The sequence below is a fragment of the Pseudophryne corroboree genome, chromosome 5, assembly GCF_028390025.1.
Source record: "Pseudophryne corroboree isolate aPseCor3 chromosome 5, aPseCor3.hap2, whole genome shotgun sequence".
In the NCBI taxonomy this organism is placed as follows: domain Eukaryota; kingdom Metazoa; phylum Chordata; class Amphibia; order Anura; family Myobatrachidae; genus Pseudophryne; species Pseudophryne corroboree.
The window spans coordinates 744,273,233-744,293,088 of NC_086448.1; the positions used below are offsets into that span (position 1 = coordinate 744,273,233).

The 19,856-nt window shown below is 47.8% G+C and overlaps 1 protein-coding gene across 2 annotated transcripts in view; it reads right to left on the reverse strand.

The window, feature by feature from the left end:
- VIRMA (vir like m6A methyltransferase associated) overlaps positions 1 to 19,856 on the reverse strand; it is a 95,907-nt gene that overhangs the window by 54,680 nt on the left and 21,371 nt on the right. The window contains exons 5-9 of one of the 2 annotated variants that reach the window (XM_063924115.1): positions 15,074 to 15,248; positions 14,106 to 14,228; positions 13,045 to 13,320; positions 12,332 to 12,415; positions 11,062 to 12,211 (exon numbers count right to left, since the gene is read on the reverse strand). In XM_063924115.1, coding sequence (XP_063780185.1) covers positions 11,062 to 12,211; positions 12,332 to 12,415; positions 13,045 to 13,320; positions 14,106 to 14,228; positions 15,074 to 15,248 — 1,808 coding nt within the window. The remainder of the gene's footprint in view (positions 1 to 11,061; positions 12,212 to 12,331; positions 12,416 to 13,044; positions 13,321 to 14,105; positions 14,229 to 15,073; positions 15,249 to 19,856) is intronic. The other variant, XM_063924116.1, reaches the window with a different exon arrangement.

Sequence of the window (19,856 nt, forward strand, 5' to 3'; positions counted from 1 at the left end):
CCGAAACTCCCAGGAACCCTGAGGGTATCCTCGGCTATTGCCGCCAGAGCTCACGTCCGAGAGTAGGAAAAGGTTAAAGAGTCAGTCAGAACGCCCTGAGGTCGATCCAAAATCTCCGCCCACAGCGGACCAGCTGACAAAACTCCGGGGAATGTTCCCTCACCCGGGAGTCTGACATGGTAGCTTGACCTGGAAAGAAAATTGTTGTCCCCCGCTCAGAGGGGAATGTTGGCGACCACTCATTGCGTTGCAGCTTGACTGAAGAAATAGAGTACCTGGTACCGAGGAAGGAAAAATCCTCCGACGGACCCTGTTGAAAAAACGTCTATGAGGAGCATAAATTAGATCTGTGTCGAACCAGAAGCTCCTGGATCCTCCGGATATTCAGAAGCCCCTAATGTACAGAGTGGGATAGTAGTAGTAGATTGTCCCATTAGGGAACCAACGTCACCTCCTGCCCTTGAAAAAATAAGAATTTACTTACCGATAATTCTATTTCTCGGAGTCCGTAGTGGATGCTGGGGTTCCTGAAAGGACCATGGGGAATAGCGGCTCCGCAGGAGACAGGGCACAAAAAGTAAAGCTTTACGATCAGGTGGTGTGTACTGGCTCCTCCCCCTATGACCCTCCTCCAAGCCTCAGTTAGGTACTGTGCCCGGACGAGCGTACACAATAAGGAAGGATTTATGAATCCTGGGTAAGACTCATACCAGCCACACCAATCACACCGTACAACCTGTGATCTAAACCCAGTTAACAGTATGATAACAGCGGAGCCTCTGAAAAGATGGCTCACAACAATAATAACCCGATTTTTGTAACTATGTACAAGTAATGCAGATAATCCGCACTTGGGATGGGCGCCCAGCATCCACTACGGACTCCGAGAAATAGAATTATCGGTAAGTAAATTCTTATTTTCTCTATCGTCCTAGTGGATGCTGGGGTTCCTGAAAGGACCATGGGGATTATACCAAAGCTCCCAAACGGGCGGGAGAGTGCGGATGACTCTGCAGCACCGAATGAGAGAACTCCAGGTCCTCCTTAGCCAGGGTATCAAATTTGTAGAATTTTACAAACGTGTTCTCCCCCGACCACGTAGCCGCTCGGCAGAGTTGTAATGCCGAGACCCCCTCGGGCAGCCGCCCAAGAAGAACCCACCTTCCTTGTGGAGTGGGCTTTTACCGATTTTGGCTGTGGCAGGCCTGCCACAGAATGTGCAAGCTGAATCGTACTACAAATCCAGCGAGCAATAGTCTGCTTAGACGCAGGAGCGCCCAACTTGTTGGGAGCATATAGTATAAACAGCGAGTCAGATTTCCTGACTCCAGCTGTCCTTGAAATGTATATTTTTAAAGCTCTGACAACGTCCAACAACTTGGAGTCCTCCAAGTCGCTTGTAGCCGCAGGCACTACAATAGGTTGGTTCAGATGAAATGCTGACACCACCTTAGGGAGAAAATGCGGACGAGTCCGCAGTTCTGCCCTGTCCGAATGGAAAATCAGATATGGGCTTTTGTAAGATAAAGCTGCCAGTTCTGACACTCTCCTGGCCGAAGCCAGGGCTAGTAGCATGGTCACTTTCCATGTGAGATATTTCAAATCCACAGTTTTTAGTGGTTCAAACCAATGAGATTTGAGAAAGTCCAAAACAACATTGAGATCCCACGGTGCCACTGGAGGCACCACAGGGGGCTGTATATGCAGCACTCCCTTAACAAAAGTCTGGACTTCAGGAACTGAAGCCAATTCTTTTTGGAAGAAAATCGACAGGGCCGAAATTTGAACCTTAATAGATCCCAATTTGAGACCCATAGACAATCCTGATTGCAGGAAATGTAGGAATCGACCCAGTTGAAATTCCTCCGTCGGAGCACTCCGATCCTCGCACCACGCAACATATTTTCGCCAAATGCGGTGATAATGTTGCGCGGTTACTTCCTTCCTTGCTTTAATCAAAGTAGGAATGACTTCTTCCGGCATGCCTTTTTCCTTTAGGATCCGGCGTTCAACCGCCATGCCGTCAAACGCAGCCGCGGTAAGTCTTGAAACAGACAGGGACCCTTCTTACGCCTCTTTGCCGTATAATTCTCAATACTTTTGGTATGAGAGGCAGAGGAGGAAACACATACACCGACTGGTACACCCAAGGCGTTACCAGCGCGTCCACAGCTATTGCCTGCGGATCTCTTGACCTGGCGCAATACCTGTCCAGTTTTTTGTTGAGGCGAGACGCCATCATGTCCACCATTGGTCTTTCCCAACGGGTTACCAGCATGTGGAAAACTTCTGGATGAAGTCCCCACTCTCCCGGGTGAAGGTCGTGTCTGCTGAGGAAGTCTGCTTCCCAGTTGTCCACTCCCGGGATGAACACTGCTGACAGTGCTATCACATGATTCTCTGCCCAGCGAAGAATCCTTGCAGCTTCTGCCATTGCACTCCTGCTTCTTGTGCCGCCCTGTCTGTTCACATGGGCGACTGCCGTGATGTTGTCCGACTGGATCAACACCGGTTTTCCTTGAAGCAGAGGTTCTGCCTGGCTTAGAGCATTGTAGATTGCTCTTAGTTCCAGAATGTTTATGTGAAGAGACGTTTCCAGGCTCGACCACACGCCCTGGAAGTTTCTTCCTTGTGTGACTGCTCCCCAGCCTCTCAGGCTGGCGTCCGTGGTCACCAGGATCCAATCCTGTATGCCGAATCTGCGGCCCTCCAATAGATGAGCACTCTGCAACCACCACAGAAGAGATACCCTTGTCCTTGGAGACAGGGTTATCCGCTGGTGCATCTGAAGATGCGACCCTGACCATTTGTCCAACAGATCCCTCTGGAAAATTCTTGCGTGGAATCTGCCGAATGGAATTGCTTCGTAAGAAGCCACCATTTTTCCCAGGACTCTTGTGCATTGATGTACAGACACCTTTCCTGGTTTTAGGAGGTTCCTGACAAGCTCGGATAACTCCTTGGCTTTTTCCTCCGGGAGAAAAACCTTTTTCTGAACCGTGTCCAGAATCATCCCTAGGAACAGCAGACGTGTTGTCGGAATTAACTGGGATTTTGGAATATTCAGAATCCACCCGTGCTGTTTTAGCACTTCTTGAGACAGTGCTAATCCCATCTCTAGCTGTTCTCTGGACCTTGCCCTTATTAGGAGATCGTCCAAGTATGGGATAATTAATACGCCTTTTCTTCGAAGAAGAATCATCATCTCGGCCATTACCTTGGTAAAGACCCGAGGTGCCGTGGACAATCCGAACGGCAGCGTCTGAAACTGATAGTGACAGTTCTGTACGACGAACCTGAGGTACCCCTGGTGTGAGGGGTAAATTGGAACGTGGAGATACGCATCCTTGATGTCCAAGGATACCATAAAGTCCCCTTCTTCCAGGTTCGCTATCACTGCTCTGAGTGACTCCATCTTGAACTTGAACTTCTTTATGTACAGGTTCAAGGATTTCAGATTTAGAATAGGTCTTACCGAGCCATCCGGCTTCGGTACCACAAATAGAGTGGAATAATACCCCTTTCCTTGTTGTAAAAGGGGTACCTTGACTATCACCTGCTGAGAGTACAGCTTGTGAATGGCTTCCAAGACCGTCACCCTGTCGGAGGGGGACGTTGGTAAAGCAGACTTCAGGAAACGGCGAGGTGGATCCGTCTCTAGTTCCAACCTGTACCCCTGAGATATTATCTGCAGGATCCAGGGATCTACCTGCGAGTGAGCCCACTGCGCGCTGAAATTCTTGAGACGACCCCCCACCGCCCCCGAGTCCGCTTGAGAAGCCCCAGCGTCATGCTGAGGCTTTTGTAGAAGCGGGGGAGGGCTTCTGTTCCTGGGAAGGAGCTGCCTGTTGCTGTCTCTTCCCCCTTCCTCTGCCTCGTGGCAGATATGAATATCCCTTTGCTCTCTTGTTTTTAAAGGAACGAAAGGGCTGCGGTTGAAAAGTCGGTGTCTTTTTCTGTTGGGGAGTGACTTGAGGTAAAAAGGTGGATTTCCCGGCTGTAGCCGTGGCCACCAAATCCGATAGACCGACACCAAATAACTCCTCCCCTTTATACGGCAAAACTTCCATATGCCGTTTTGAGTCCGCATCGCCTGACCACTGTCGCGTCCATAAACTTCTTCTGGCCGAAATGGACATAGCACTTACCCGTGATGCCAGTGTGCAGATATCCCTCTGTGCATCACGCATATAAAGAAATGCATCCTTTATTTGCTCTAAAGACAGTAAAACATTGTCCCTATCCAGGGTATCAATATTTTCAATCAGGGACTCTGACCAAGCTACCCCAGCACTGCACATCCAGGCTGTCGCTATAGCTGGTCGTAGTATAACACCTGTATGTGTGTATATACTTTTTTGGATATTTTCCATCCTCCTATCTGCTGGATCTTTAAGTGCGGCCGTCTCAGGAGAGGGTAACGCCACTTGTTTTGATAAGCGTGTGAGCGCCTTGTCCACCCTAGGAGGTGTTTCCCAGCGCGCCCTAACCTCTGGCGGGAAAGGGTATAAAGCCAATAACTTCTTTGAAATTAGCATTTTTTTATCGGGGCAACCCACGCTTCATCACACACCTCATTTAATTCATCTGATTCAGGAAAAACTATAGGTAGTTTTTTCACACCCCACATGATACCCTGTTTTGTGGTACCTGTAGTATCAGCAATATGTAACGCCTCCTTCATTGCCAAAATCATATAACGTGTGGCCCTACTAGAAAATACGGTTGATTCGTCACCGTCGCCACTGGAATCAGTGCCTGTGTCTGGGTCTGTGTCGACCGACTGAGGCAAAGGGCGTTTTACAGCCCCTGACGGTGTTTGAGGCGCCTGGACAGGCACTAATTGATTGTCCGGCCGTCTCATGTCGTCAAACGACTGCTTTAGCGTGTTGACACTATCCCGTAATTCCATAAATAAAGGCATCCATTCTGGTGTCGACCCCCTAGGAGGTGACATCCCCATATTTGGCAATTGCTCCGCCTCCACACCAATATCGTCCTCATACATGTCGACACACACGTACCGACACACAGCAGACACACAGGGAATGCTCTTAACGAAGACAGGACCCCACTAGCCCTTTGGGGAGACAGAGGGAGAGTTTGCCAGCACACACCAAAAGCGCTATATATGACAGGGATAGCCTTATAAGTGCTCCCTGTATAGCTGCTTTAATAATATAGTTTTGCCACAATTTTGCCCCCCCCTCTCTTGTTTTACCCTGTTTCTGTAGTGCAGTGCAGGGGAGAGCCTGGGAGCCTTCCTGACCAGCGGAGCTGTGTGAGGAAAATGGCGCTGTGTGCTGAGGAGATAGGCCCCGCCCCTTTTTCGGCGGGCTCGTCTCCCGCTCTTTAGTGGATTCTGGCAGGGGTTAAATATCTCCATATAGCCCCCGGAGGCTATATGTGAGGTATTTTTAGCCAAAAAAGGTTTTCATTTGCCTCCCAGGGCGCCCCCCTCCCAGCGCCCTGCACCCTCAGTGACTGCCGTGTGACGTGTGCTGAGAGGAAAATGGCGCACAGCTGCAGTGCTGTGCGCTACCTTAAGAAGACTGAGGAGTCTTCTGCCGCCGATTCTGGACCTCTTCTCGTTTCAGCATCTGCAAGGGGGCCGGCGGCGAGGCTCCGGTGACCATCCAGGCTGTACCTGTGATCGTCCCTCTGGAGCTAATGTCCAGTAGCCAAGAAGCCAATCCATCCTGCACGCAGGTGAGTTCACTTCTTCTCCCCTAAGTCCCTCGTTGCAGTGATCCTGTTGCCAGCAGGACTCACTGTAAAATAAAAAACCTAAGCTAAACTTTTCTAAGCAGCTCTTTAGGAGAGCCACCTAGATTGCACCCTTCTCGGCCGGGCACAAAAATCTAACTGAGGCTTGGAGGAGGGTCATAGGGGGAGGAGCCAGTACACACCACCTGATCGTAAAGCTTTACTTTTTGTGCCCTGTCTCCTGCGGAGCCGCTATTCCCCATGGTCCTTTCAGGAACCCCAGCATCCACTAGGACGATAGAGAAAGAGTTATTCTGTGATCTTTCTGAACCCTGTGGGAGCGGAAGAGAGATCAAAAGGAAAGGACTGACAGTGAAAATAAGAATCCTGTAATGCGAATCTGAGAACAGCCTGATAAGGAAAACCGAGCGGAAAACCGTAAACAGGCATCTCTGAAGACAAAGGACACGTAAAACTCCCTTTTTTGTTCAAACTAGCGATCACAGACTGAAAGGATTCTAAGGCCAGAATAGGCCTGGCCGAGCCAACTTGCTTCGGAACGTGAAAAGAAAACAAAGGCCTGAGAACTATCCCGATTCAAATGATCTGTGAAAAACAGGGAACAACACCCTTTGCGATTAGAAGCATATGGAGCGCCGCCTGCATTATGACTCTCTTGTCATTGTAAATCGGCTGATCCATGCCGAGGGACTCCTGAGACGGTTGTACCCCAAAATCTAGTCTGTAACCGCCCAAGCCTTGTCCCCCTGTAGTGGGTGTATAGGATGATCGAAAATCAGACTGGACCGAGGATGTTGAACCTCTGCTTCAGCCTTTTAACCCCGAGATCTCCTGGCTACGGAGATATCGCCCGTGTGGAGTCAAAAGCTTGAAAGGGCACGGAAAAATCTAAAGGAAAGACCGATAAAGGTCTGTCTTGGAGCTTGGGCAGTAGTAGGAGAAATCAAAGTGGACTTACCGCCAATGGTTCAAGAAATCCTGCAGAAAGTTTCTTCCCCTGAACCATCTGCCCCGTAGGATTTCATGTTCACCTGTCACTGTCGCAGCCCCAGAGGTCGTCGGGTTAAGACAGCCCAATCGAAAATGCAGGTTCCGAGTCTGCAGACGTGGAGACCTCCAAAGAACATAAAGCAGAATCGTGATTCTGACCTGTACCGAAGTATCAATTGATTCTGATGCGAAACAACCTATAACCTAGAGGACAATTGTTCCACAACCTACCTGCTCCGGACCAGGTAGAAACCCCGCTGCCGTATATGTGTGTTCAGTGGATCCCTGAGCCAGGTTGCCTCAGGAAAACGGCAGTTTGTTGGACCGGCGATACATCGAGGGGTATACCCTGGAGAGGTTCTGATACCCTTTCCTGCCGTCTGCGGGGAAAGGATAGGAAAACAAACATTGTTTGATACCTGAAATGGTGTATTCGGGTGTCTGTCGGCCGCCTACCAGAGCCTGCCCAGCTCATCCGAAACTGGACCAGTCGCTGTCATTTCGTCATCGGCGTCGAACCCTGATGGACTTGACGTGTCCGTCTCCTTTACCTGCAGTATCAGCCGAACTGCTGTCTAATGCACCTGGATATTCGGAGACACTGGCTCCGACTCCGCAGAAAACAGACATCATTAGTATTGTAACATGGAAGGTTAACAAGGTTCCTTTAGAAACCTGGAGAGGTGAAATGACGTACCAGGTCTCTGGTTAATAGTGACATTACCTGCATAATCTGAGCTGTTCAAACAGGAGTGTCATGCAGGTGCGTGGAGGGCTAAGCAGATGGCTCCACCGCATACTTCACACCTAAGAGGGAGTTCTTTGACTATCCCAGGTGAGACAAACGAAAGGAGAAAAGGTGGGTTAAATAAACACAGCCCTATGTAAGGTCTGCACTATAATGTGTAGAGACGTACACGATTCAAATAAACTCTCTGGGGCAGCGGAGACCTGAACCAGTAGCGCTGCGCTGTGGGACCGGAGTCTTAGCCCTAGGCTATAGGATCTCCCTTTAAAGGTTTTTTTTTTTTTTTTTTTTTTGGATGTTCAGATACCCGCTACTAGCGTACCGAGCCACAGCGTTATTTGTCTGATGCCTTAAACACATTCCCCAAATTACTAATAGCATTAGTAACTAGTGACACCAAGGAATAATAAAGGGAAGGCAACACACCGCCCTGTATGTAGTGTACTGCTAATTTAGGTGCACCAGAAGTTTCTCGGAGGTTGCGCTGGCTTTCCAAAATGGTGACCAGCCTGCGAGAAAAGATGGGGGGAAAATGTTATGTGGCAAGGTGAGGTATTCTGTTATTAGAAAACATTGCGGAAGTGTTTGTTTTATCCCCTATATATGGTATTGTATGGATATATCTATATACATACCCACACACACTTAAATATATATATATATATAAACCTATCTATATATATCTATATACACACACACCACAGTGAACCCAACCGGGTAGAGAAATACTGTGTTTGTGAACCTAATAGGGTAGATAAATACTGTGTAATAGAGCAGGTTCCCTGACCTACATGTATAAAATGTTGGGGACTGCCCTGTAGGGAGGAATGTAGCTATATTTCAGCACCACAATGCATACAAAAACTAAAAACCCCAGAGACAGGATCTGTTGCCTAGAGACAGTAACCGAGCTGGGAGCCCGCTGTTATAAGCCATCACCCCCCTCATACCTTGTACTATGCACATAATAAATCCTCCCTGCACAGCCAGGAGAGGAAATGAGCTTTGAGCGGTCCGGAGGGCGGGGGACTGTGGAGCGGCGACGTCCTGCTGCAGCGGCCGGGGAGCGGAGAGAGCCCGCCGTACAGAGCGGGAGTTAGCTCCGCCCCCCTGCTTCGGCGCCAAATTTGAATCCGCTGCATAGACAGCGGAAAGGGTCCCTGTATCCCCCGGCCGCCTCGCTTAGAAAATGTATCTCCCCGGGCCGCTTGTATGCTGCGGCCGGGGAACGGAGAATGTAAATGTATCCCCCGGCCGCCTGTCTGCTGCGGCCGGGGAACGGAGAATGTAAATGTATCCCCCGGCCGCCTGTATGCTGCGGCCGGGGAACGGAGTGTATCTTCCCTGCCGCCTGTATGCTGCGGCCGGGGATGCGGCCGGAGAGAGAGGGTCTGAGCCCGCCGAACGGAGCAGGAGTTAGCTCCGCCCCTTGTATTACCCGCGGGGAGATGTATTTGTATATCACCCTAAAGGGAAGCCATCATGGGATTTGTCACCATCATTGTCAGTATATGGAGCAGCTACTAGCCCACTGAGCTACACAGGCTACTCCTGCGGGTAGTAAGAGCGCTAAGCCCGCTTACAGAGCGGGCTGAAGCTCCGCCCCCCACATAATGGCGCCAAGTTTAAATCAGTAAGTGCGCCTTTTAGTGTCACTCACAAGCTCCTGATAGCAAAATTTATGCTTCCGATCTCTTGATATCAATTCCGCACCATGTCCCCCAAACTAGGAGACCATGATGTGCCATACATTAAATCAAGTAAAAACATACATCAGTCTGGAGGGGGGGAGATTGTACTCACCGCTGTCCTGATGTAGTGTCGTCAGGAGCCGCACTCAGCGGAATCTTGCCCGACCGATCGGCCCCGACACGCGCCGCACGCAGCGGTGTCCGGTCGTTGTGGAGCGGCCCCCCGACACGCGCCGCACGCAGCGGTGTCCGGCCATTTTTTATACTCACCGCTGCCTTGCTGCCGGAATCTTCTGCTGGATGGAGTGGTCCCGACACGCGCCGCACGCAGCGGTGTCCGCCAACTCAGGAGAGCTCAGTGTCTCCCTCAGCCGGGGCCCATCCCGAGCCGCACGCAGCTGCGATGGGACCCCGCCGGCAGCTCCCGCGGTGCAGACTGGCAGTGGCAGAGCTGCCAGTCTGTGTGTGTAAGTAAGAAAAATAAAATAATAAAGAAAAAAGAAAAAATTCTTCAGCTAAACCCAAGTGAACCAGCTACCTCAGGCACTAAACTAAGACTGGCTTGGAGGGTAGATAGTAGGGGAGGAGCTAGCCATAGTGTGAGAATTTTAAAGTGCCAGCTCCCAATTACTACCTACTATTTCCCCATTGTAACTACGCTCCAGTGGCCCCTAGTGGATGAAGGAGAAATACAGAATGAGGGATCTCACATTGCTCGGAGCCAGACAGCTCTGCATTCAGCGAATTATGGGCCTAATTCAGACCTGATCGCAGCAGCAAAATTTTTCACTAATGGGCAAAACTATGTGCACTGCAGGTGGGGCAGATATAACATGTGCAGACAGTTAGATTTGGGTGGGTTATTTGTTTCTGTGCAGGGTAAATACTGGCTGCTTTATTTTTACACTGCAATTTAGATTTCAGTTTGAACACACCCCAACCAAATGTAACCCTCTCTGCACGTTATATCTGCCCCTCCCCCACCCCCTGCAGTGCACATGGTTCTGCCCAACAGAGAAACATTTTGAGGCTGCGATCAGGTCTGAATTAGGCCCTATAAGTGATGCAGTCATAATGGCAACTTAACGGTCAACATTATAAATGTAATCACAATGTTGAAATGTTGACAATACCGATATTCTACACTCACCGGAGGGCTGGGCTCTAGGGTGTGGCCTGCTGCTACCGATCTGGAGCAACAAAAGTGAATGCACCTTGCTAACAGTGCGAGAATGTGCACAGTGTATGCCAGAGTATGGGTATAACGGGATGCGGTCAAGATGACACCGGCCGGAATCCTGGCGGTCGAAATACAGATGCCGGAATCCCGACCGCATTCTCCCTCCGTGGGTGTCCACGACACCCATAGAGGAAGAATATAATAGTGTGCCGAGCGTAGCGAGGCACCGTGCCCGCAGCGTGGCGAGCCCGCAAGGGGCTGCGTTCCGCTCGCCACCCCTGTCGGGATTGTGTGGTCGGGATTCCGGCGTCGGGATTTCGACCGCCGGGATTCCGGCCGGCGGCATTTAGTACTGATCCCGGTATAACAGTGCATGTCATAGATGGACCGTTTAATACATTATATAGAAGATTATGGACTACAGATAGCGCAAATCTCTAGAAAAGTACACACGTTTGTTACATCTGTAAACATTACAAGTCGTACAATGTAGTGCAGAATTGTGGAAATAAGTCAAGGATGGCATTCATTTTGGGAGTAGCTAAAGGAAGAAAGGTTCCCTCATTTCTGAGGCACCATGAACCACCACTAAACATTCATTTGGCCTCTTATCCAACAATCAGTTTACCAGTTTATCAAAATCTCCAATAATAATGCACAAGGAAGTGGATTTAAATAATAGAATACTGTAGTACTTATCAGATATGAAACACATTGCATCTTACCGAAACAAGACAGGATAAGGGTCGTCTCTTTCTGTTGGGCCGGTGATTCTGGCAAGTGTTGGGAAGGACTTCACAGGAGGCTGGATCATGGAGTGTGGTGCGGTCAATAAAAGATGAAATATCTCATTTAGAAGACCAACCAGTTTCTCCAGGTCTCCTTCACTAATGTTGGAGGATTCCAGGAGACGATCCATATCCATAGGAACCTCCACATCATGGTCATAATCTCTACTAGTTTTCTCAACTACAGTCCGGGTGTCCTGGACAGGGTCTCCGTGGCCAGAAAGAGGTGGCGTGCCTTCAGCTAGCTGCTCCCCCATCCTCTTCACATCTGACAGGATTTCATAGAAGTGGCATTTCTGCAGAACAGCAGAGCAAGCTGTGAACACCCTCACAGTCTGGTCCAACAAGATCAGCTCCAAGAGTTTTTGGTACCCACTTTTTCCTTCTGAATCGGGATGACCTTTTAAAAACACATCCATCCCTTCAGTTGTGCTGATGACGCTGTCCAGTGACTTAAACGCATTTAGTTTGAGGGATGATGACACATGTTCTGCAAACAACAAGCCATACAACTTGCCAATGACATCTGCATTCAGGAGAAACTCTACAGCCTGAGTGCCACATTCTGAAAGAGAGGACACCAGCTTAGTACCTGCTTTGAGCTGCCTAACATTCAAGGCAATAGGTTGCTGGAGAGCCAGCTGCAAGTCCAGTGCTTGTAAGGCCCAATCAACTAACTGACTGAGATGGTCTCGTCCTGGCTCTTTAAGCTGCAGGAAACTTAGTCCTTTCACTATTAAGCTGGGTACTTCTTCTAATGCTGTAACCCACTTAGCACCCCTGTCCTCTTGATACAGATCCAGTAGTTCCAATAGTTTCACTGATACCTCGCTTGCTCCAGAACTCTCCTTATCGAGGTCCTGGTCCCGGAGCTTGCCAATTTCATTCTCAAAAGAAGTTCTATATGGACAGCTGAAGTACATAAGAGGACCCAAGTCACGATCGTAGGGATCATAAGTCATGGTGGGTACAGAAGCTAAATCCTCTGGAGTGTAATCAATATCAAAACTTGGATATTTAAAAGCTTCCCGTTCAAAGTCAGCGATCCCGTCTTCGTCGCTGGATATTTGTTCATATCCATCATCACCTGAAACACAAACTCCTAATGTCAGGTAAGAATTCAAGAAGCTAAAGTCCTATAATCAATTTGCACTTATCATAATCAGGACTGGTAAATAAAAGCAAATGGTATACAATCTCTGCTTACAATGTGGACTGCCTGCAGTGAAAGGTGTTGCTGGGTGAATGACGTGCTGGTTGGAATAGGTCTTACAGGAGGTTGTATTAATGCCTTTGAAGATATGGGGAAAATATATGAATGTAAATTTGCACATCTAGGACATTAAACACTGGTTATAAAAAACATGAAACCATTTCAATAAGTCACAAATTTGTAACACAAAGCTTTATCCAGATATGGATGCTAATACACAGCCGCTATGTCTTTGTACGCAGCGGCTGTGCGATAATATGATAATATCACAGGAGGACAAGGGAATTCAAGCTGCTGAAGCCACGGATGCTTCAGCATGCCAGAAAACGGGGCCGGCACGCCACCATTTTCTGTAATGCTGGTCATTGTCGTCCCTTCCCCGCTCCCAAACAGGGTGCTTAGAAAATCACTGCAATCGTTATCGCAGGCACGTGCAGTACAGATCCTGCACATGCGCAGATCGATACACATCAGACACGTACGTAAACCATCAGGTTTGTGTATATCTCTCAATTAGGCCCATAGCTGGTGAAATGCTAGCTCACGGTTAGTCTTATCTTTTTAGAGCTATAATCAAAGTATTTAAAAAAGCACAGCTGGCAAATAAATGTACATTGATCATTCTGTAGAACATACAGGGTACAACGCAAACCTGGCTCTTGTACAACTAGCTTTAGCCTAAGATAACAAGAGCAAGTCAAGATCACCTTCAATTTCATCCTCCTCCTCCTCGTCATCTTCGTCAACGATGCTGTCCCCTGTTTGGACATCGTCGTCATCTTCATCATCATCAGCATTGAGATCATCGTCCTCGTCCTCCTCATCGTCGTCCTCGTCGTCGTCTTCATCTCCATCGTCTTGAGGATCATCATTCCCATCCTCATCATCTGAGTAATTGCCATCGGGGTGAATAGAAACGCGATCAGGCGAAATTGGCTCAAAGTAGCCTTCCCCCTGTTCCCGATCATCATCCTTTTCTGCGCCTAATGTAAAATATAATAAAAACACAAAAAGGTTGTGATGATTGTTGTGACTCTGTATGTAGATATTCCCAAGCTGTACGCCTGTGCTCTTCCATTTACCTGAAGAGAACAGATGCAAGTTCTTAGCTAATTCCTCATTAACAACTGTGTAGTTTTTTAACGAACAATTAGCTCAAGTGATCAATTTAACAACATAAAGACAGCACATTAATCTTCTATGACACACCTAGGAGTATATTTACTAAGCAGTGGCATCCTGACGTGTTTATGACCAAGATTTAAAAGTGTAATCCTTTTAATAATAAAACAAGGGGGGAGGGGGGCTTTGCTATTAAAAACATTGCCCTTTTAAATTACAAACTTAAACACGGCGGGAAGAAGCAGCTTTTAAATGCTGCAGCTTAGTTGATACACTATTTAAACTGAAACCTTCCACAAACAACCGTAAAAGTAGAAGTTACCGTTTGCTTATGTTATCTGCAAGGCAAGATGATGCTACCCTCAAAACTCTACATTTTTCTTTGTTATTTCTTACTACATAAACCCTGACAATTTAATTAGTACTAATTTAATATATTTTGCTTTGACATAGAGTTAGTCTACGGGTCAATCCTTTATTTATGCACAGCAGTTAAGGCTTCGCTGACTTCTTACCAACTGTGCTTAACAAACAAAAACTGCTCCTTACAGATGAATTTTGAGGGGTGTTTAGTTGATGTGGCCAATATCAAACCTGGAAACTCAAGACGCTCTTATCAATTACCAATCAAATACTAGATGTCTACCTGCAGCTGGCATTGGCTCATCATCATCATCATCAGGAGGTGGAGGACCTGGTGGAGTTCTGGGCCCTCTAGGCTGCGGTCTTGGTGGACTACCATTATACTGGTCTTCTTTGTCTTCTTCAACTAACAAAAGGAGAATGACAAATGCAACCTAAATGATTTAATATGTAGCCACAAGCACGCAACGAAGAATGAAAAGACAAGGGAGTAGACTACGTGCATGCCAATGCCAAAATTGCAGAACTCCATTCTACAAGCTAGCGCCACACTAAAGAATTAGGAGATTATCAAGAACCTATGAAAAAGGTACGGGACAAACACTGGGAGGAAACAGAACCTTTGCGGATACTGGGTTTGATGCTCCTGAGATTTCAAGGCAGCACAAGGTAGAATTTATAATGACCTGGATGCGAGTGCCATGCATTAGACCCTTCCTAGACAGACAGCATTTAGAAGGAAGCAGACCATCTTTACGCGCATCACATTACACGCGTGTTCTAAGGCTGAACCCTAAGTGCCTAATTACTGCCGAAGAACGATGACAGCATACATGGAGATAACGACCATTGTGTGATTGCATATTCTGATCAATGTATGAGCTTTCCCTACCAGATGGTGATAACACCTATGTATTGTTAAATACATTTTCTCGTTATTAACACACATTATAGTTATTACATCAATGCAAGACTATGCTGGAACTACAGAAATGATACAGAATAACGAGACAATTCTTAGATGTTAAGAACACGAATTGAGCGGACGTCCTCTTAACTCATCACGCCACCATTAACTGTTCAGCTATTTGGTTCTGAAGAAAGTGTTTCGATGGATCAGGCTACCATATCAATAAGACGACTCAGAAGAAGTATATTGCTTTCATGCTTAGGAAGATTTGCAACAATGTCAGCCTGTCATTAGGAAGTCAGACTTTCTTAGAACTCATGCTGCAAGTTAACCTAACTCACCATGCTTAGGATTCCTTTTCAGTGGGATCTGCTGATGCTGTGGAGGTGGTGGAGGCGGCGGCGGAGGCGGTGGAGAGTCTCGCTCATGTTTTATGATGACACGGTCTACCGAACCATAGACAGCCAGAGTCAGACAATTGTACCATCCTTTCAGCACGAGCCCATCTGTATTAACCTGTCCCAAAAACACAAAAACTAGTCAGATGATACTTAATCACTGTATTGAGATGTGAAAGTAACACTATAACTATGTATTAACAGGAGACTGTAAAATACAGCATATGATCCTGTTCTAAATACATTAGAAAATACAGAATAGCAGTAATACAATCCCCCAGAGAGCCTAATAGCAGGCCATAAACTCTGGGCAAAATGAGAACATATAAACCCTAACTACAGTTGGCCCTTTGCAAAAGAACTTAAACCTACCACACCCAGCCAGTTGGCATCTGAGGTCAGAGCACAGGAACATGCAAGAGTGGTCCGACAGTAGGAACCTCCCCACACCTATTCGGAAGTGTGCCCAAGATGACGGCGGCCATGAAAGTTTACCCCAAAAGGAAAATATGAAACCCGGGAGGCAGCAGAAAATTCTGCTCTCCGGAACTGCTTTTGTATAATGCGACAGCCATGCTGCTGTTATTGCCAGCAATGGTTCTGGTACAACCAGTGGTTCTCAAACTGTGTGCCTAGGCACCCTGGGGTCAAACCATAAAACCAGTGCTGGTGGCTGCCAATCATAAAACATGTGGACAATCAGAAGCAAACTGTACACCACCACATAACTGACCCTAAGCATGACAGGTAGTCACAATTTGCTTAATTCAATGTTTTTTTTCTCCAAATGTATCAATAAAAAAAACTTTTCTCCTAGGGCTGCTGTGAAAAAAGGGGATTTTTGTTACTTACCATAAAATCTCTCTCTCTGATTCCATCTGGGGGACGCTGCGCACTTACTAATGGGTTAGAGCAGGCATGTCCAAACTGCGGCCCTCCAGCTGTTGTGAAACTACATATCCCAGGATGCCCTAATACAGTTTTGCTATCAGTGAATGCTAAAGCTGTGTCAGGGCATGCTGGGATGTGTAGTTTCTCAACAGCTGGAGGGCCGCAGTTTGGACATGCCTGGGTTAGAGTGTGTGGGATAGGAGTTTGGCACAGAACCTATAGAAACTAACTCCTCCCCCTCTAACCCCTCCCATCTCCAGCCTGACTAGCAGATCACCTCAGTTTTAGTTTAGCAAAGCCGGAAGAGACAGAGCAGAACATAATCAATAATTCCAGACAAAACTACGGGAGGGATCGCAGCGTCCCCCAGATGGAATCAGAGAAAATAAGAATTTACTTACCGATAATTCTATTTCTCGGAGTCCGTAGTGGATGCTGGGGTTCCTGAAAGGACCATGGGGAATAGCGGCTCCGCAGGAGACAGGGCACAAAAAGTAAAGCTTTAGGATCAGGTGGTGTGCACTGGCTCCTCCCCCTATGACCCTCCTCCAAGCCTCAGTTAGGATACTGTGCCCGGACGAGCGTACACAATAAGGAAGGATTTATGAATCCCGGGTAAGACTCATACCAGCCACACCAATCACACTGTAAAACCTGTGATCTGAACCCAGTTAACAGTATGATAACAGCGGAGCCTCTGAAAGATGGCTCACAACAATAATAACCCGATTTTTGTAACTATGTACAAGTATTGCAGATAATCCGCACTTGGGATGGGCGCCCAGCATCCACTACGGACTCAGAGAAATAGAATTATCGGTAAGTAAATTCTTATTTTCTCTATCGTCCTAGTGGATGCTGGGGTTCCTGAAAGGACCATGGGGATTATACCAAAGCTCCCAAACGGGCGGGAGAGTGCGGATGACTCTGCAGCACCGAATGAGAGAACTCCAGGTCCTCCTTAGCCAGGTTATCAAATTTGTAGGATTTTACAAACGTGTTTGCCCCTGACTAAATAGCCGCTCGGCAAAGTTGTAAAGCCGAGACCCCTCGGGCAGCCGCCCAAGATGAGCCCACCTTCCTTGTGGAATGGGCATTTACATATTTTGGCTGTGGCAGGCCTGCCACAGAATGTGCAAGCTGAATTGTATTACACATCCAACTAGCAAAAGTCTGCTTAGAAGCAAGAGCACCCAGTTTGTTGGGTGCATACAGGATAACAGCAAGTCAGTTTTCCTGACTCCAGCCGTCCTGGAACCTATATTTTCAGGGCCCTGACCACATCTAGCAACTTGGAGTCCTCCAAGTCCCTAGTAGGCGCAAGACACCACAATAAGCTGGTTCAGGTGAAACACTGACACCACCTTAGGGAGAGAACTGGGGACGAGTCCGCAGCTCTGCCCTGTCCGAATGGACAAACAGATATGGGCTTTTTTGAGAAAAAAACCACCAATTTGACACTCGCCTGGTCCAGGCCAGGTCCAAGAGCATGTTCACTTTTCATGTGAGATGCTTCAAATCCACAGATTTGACTGGTTTTAAACCAATGTGTTTTGAGGAATCCCAGAACTACGTCGAGATCCCACGGTGCCACTGGAGGCACAAAAGGGGGTTGTATATGCAATACTCCCTTGACAAACTTCTGGACTTCAGGAACTGAAGCCAATTCTTTCTGGAAGAAAAATCGACAGGGCCGAAATTTGAACCTTAATGGACCCCAATTTGAGGCCCATAGACACTCCTGTTTGCAGGAAATGCAGGAATCGACCGAGTTGAAATTTCTTCGTGGGGCCTTCCTGGCCTCACACCACGCAACATATTTTCGCCACATGTGGTGATAATGTTGTGCGGTCACCTCCTTTCTGGCTTTGACCAGGGTAGGAATGACCTCTTCCTGAATGCCTTTTCCCTTAGGATCCGGCGTTCCACCGCCATGCCGTCAAACGCAGCTGCGGTAAGTCTTGGAACAGACATGGTACTTGCTGAAACAAGTCCCTTCTTAGCGGCAGAGGCCATAAGTCCTCTGTGAGCATCTCTTGAAGTTCCGGGTACCAAGTCCTTCTTGGCCAATCCGGAGCCATGAGTATAGTTCTTACTCCTCTACGTCTTATAATTCTCAGTACCTTAGGTATGAAAAGCAGAGGATGGAACACATACACCGACTGGTACACCCACGGTGTTACCAGAACGTCCACAGCTATTGCCTGAGGGTCTCTTAACCTGGCGCAATACCTGTCCCGTTTTTTTGTTCAGACGGGACGCCATCATGTCCACCTTTGGTAATTCCCAACGGTTTACAATCATGTGGAAAACTTCCCCATGAAGTTCCCACTCTGCCGGGTGGAGGTCGTGCCTACTGAGGAAGTCTGCTTCCCAGTTTCCATTCCCGGAATGAAACACTGCTGACAGTGCTATCACATGATTTTCCGCCCAGCGAAAAGTCCTTGCAGTTTTTGCCACTGCCCTCCTGCTTCTTGTGCCGCCCTGTCTATTTACGTGGGCGACTGCCGTGATGTTTTATCCCACTGGATCAATACCGGCTGACCTTGAAGCAGAGGTCTTGCTAAGCTTAGAGCATTATAAATTTACCCTTAGCTATATTTATGTGGAGAAAAGTCTCCAGACTTGATCACACTCCCTGGAAATTTTTTCTTGTGCGACTGCTCCACAGCCTCTCGGGCTGGCCTCCGTGGTCACCAACATCCAAAACTGAATGCCGAATCTGCGGCCCTCTAGAAGATGAGCACTCTGTAACCACCACAGGAGAGACACCCTTGTCCTTGGATATAGGGTTATCCGCTGATGCATCTGAAGATGCGATCCGGACCATTTGTCCAGCAGATCCCACTGAAAAGTTCTTGCATGAAATCTGCCGACTGGAATTGCTTCGAAGGAAGTCACCATTTTTTTACCATGGCCCTTGTGCAATGATGCACTGATTTTAGGAGGTTCCTGACTAGCTCGGATAACTCCCTGGCTTTCTCTTCCGGGAGAAACACCTTTTTCTGGACTGTGTCCAGAATCATCCCTAAGCACAGGAGACTTGTTGTCGGGATCAGCTGCGATTTTGGAATATTTAGAATCCACCCCTGCTGTTGTAACAGTATCCGAGATAGTGCTACTCCGACCTCCAACTGTTCCCTGGACTTTGCCCTTATCAGGAGATCGTCCAAGTAAGGGATAATTAAGACGCCTTTTCTTCGAAGAAGAACCATCATTTCGGCCATTACCTTGGTAAAGACCCGGGGTGCCGTGGACAATCCAAACGGCAGCGTCTGAAACTGATAGTGACAGTTCTGTACCACGAACCTGAGGTACCCTTAGTGATAAGGGCAAATTTGGGACATGGAGGTAAGCATCCCTGATGTCTCGGGACACCATATAGTCCCCTTCTTCCCGGTTCGTTATCACTGCTCTGAGTGACTCCATCTTGATTTGAACCTTTGTAAGTGTTCAAATTTTTTTAGATTTAGAATAGGTCTCACCTAGCCTTCTGGCTTCAGTACCACAATATAGTGTGGAATAATACCCCTTTTCTTGTTGTAGGAGGGGTAATTTAATTATCACCTGCTGGGAATACAGCTCGTGAATTGTTTCCCATACTGCCTCCTTGTCGGAGGGAGACCTTGGTAAAGCAGACTTCAGGAGCCTGCGCAGGGGAAACGTCTCGACATTCCAATCTGTACCCCTGGGATACTACTTGTAGGATCCAGGGGTCCTGTACGGTCTCAGCGTCATGCTGAGAGCTTGTCAGAAGCGGTGGAACGCTTCTGTTCCTGGGAATGGGCTGCCTGCTGCAGTCTTCTTCCCTTTCCTCTATCCCTGGGCAGATATG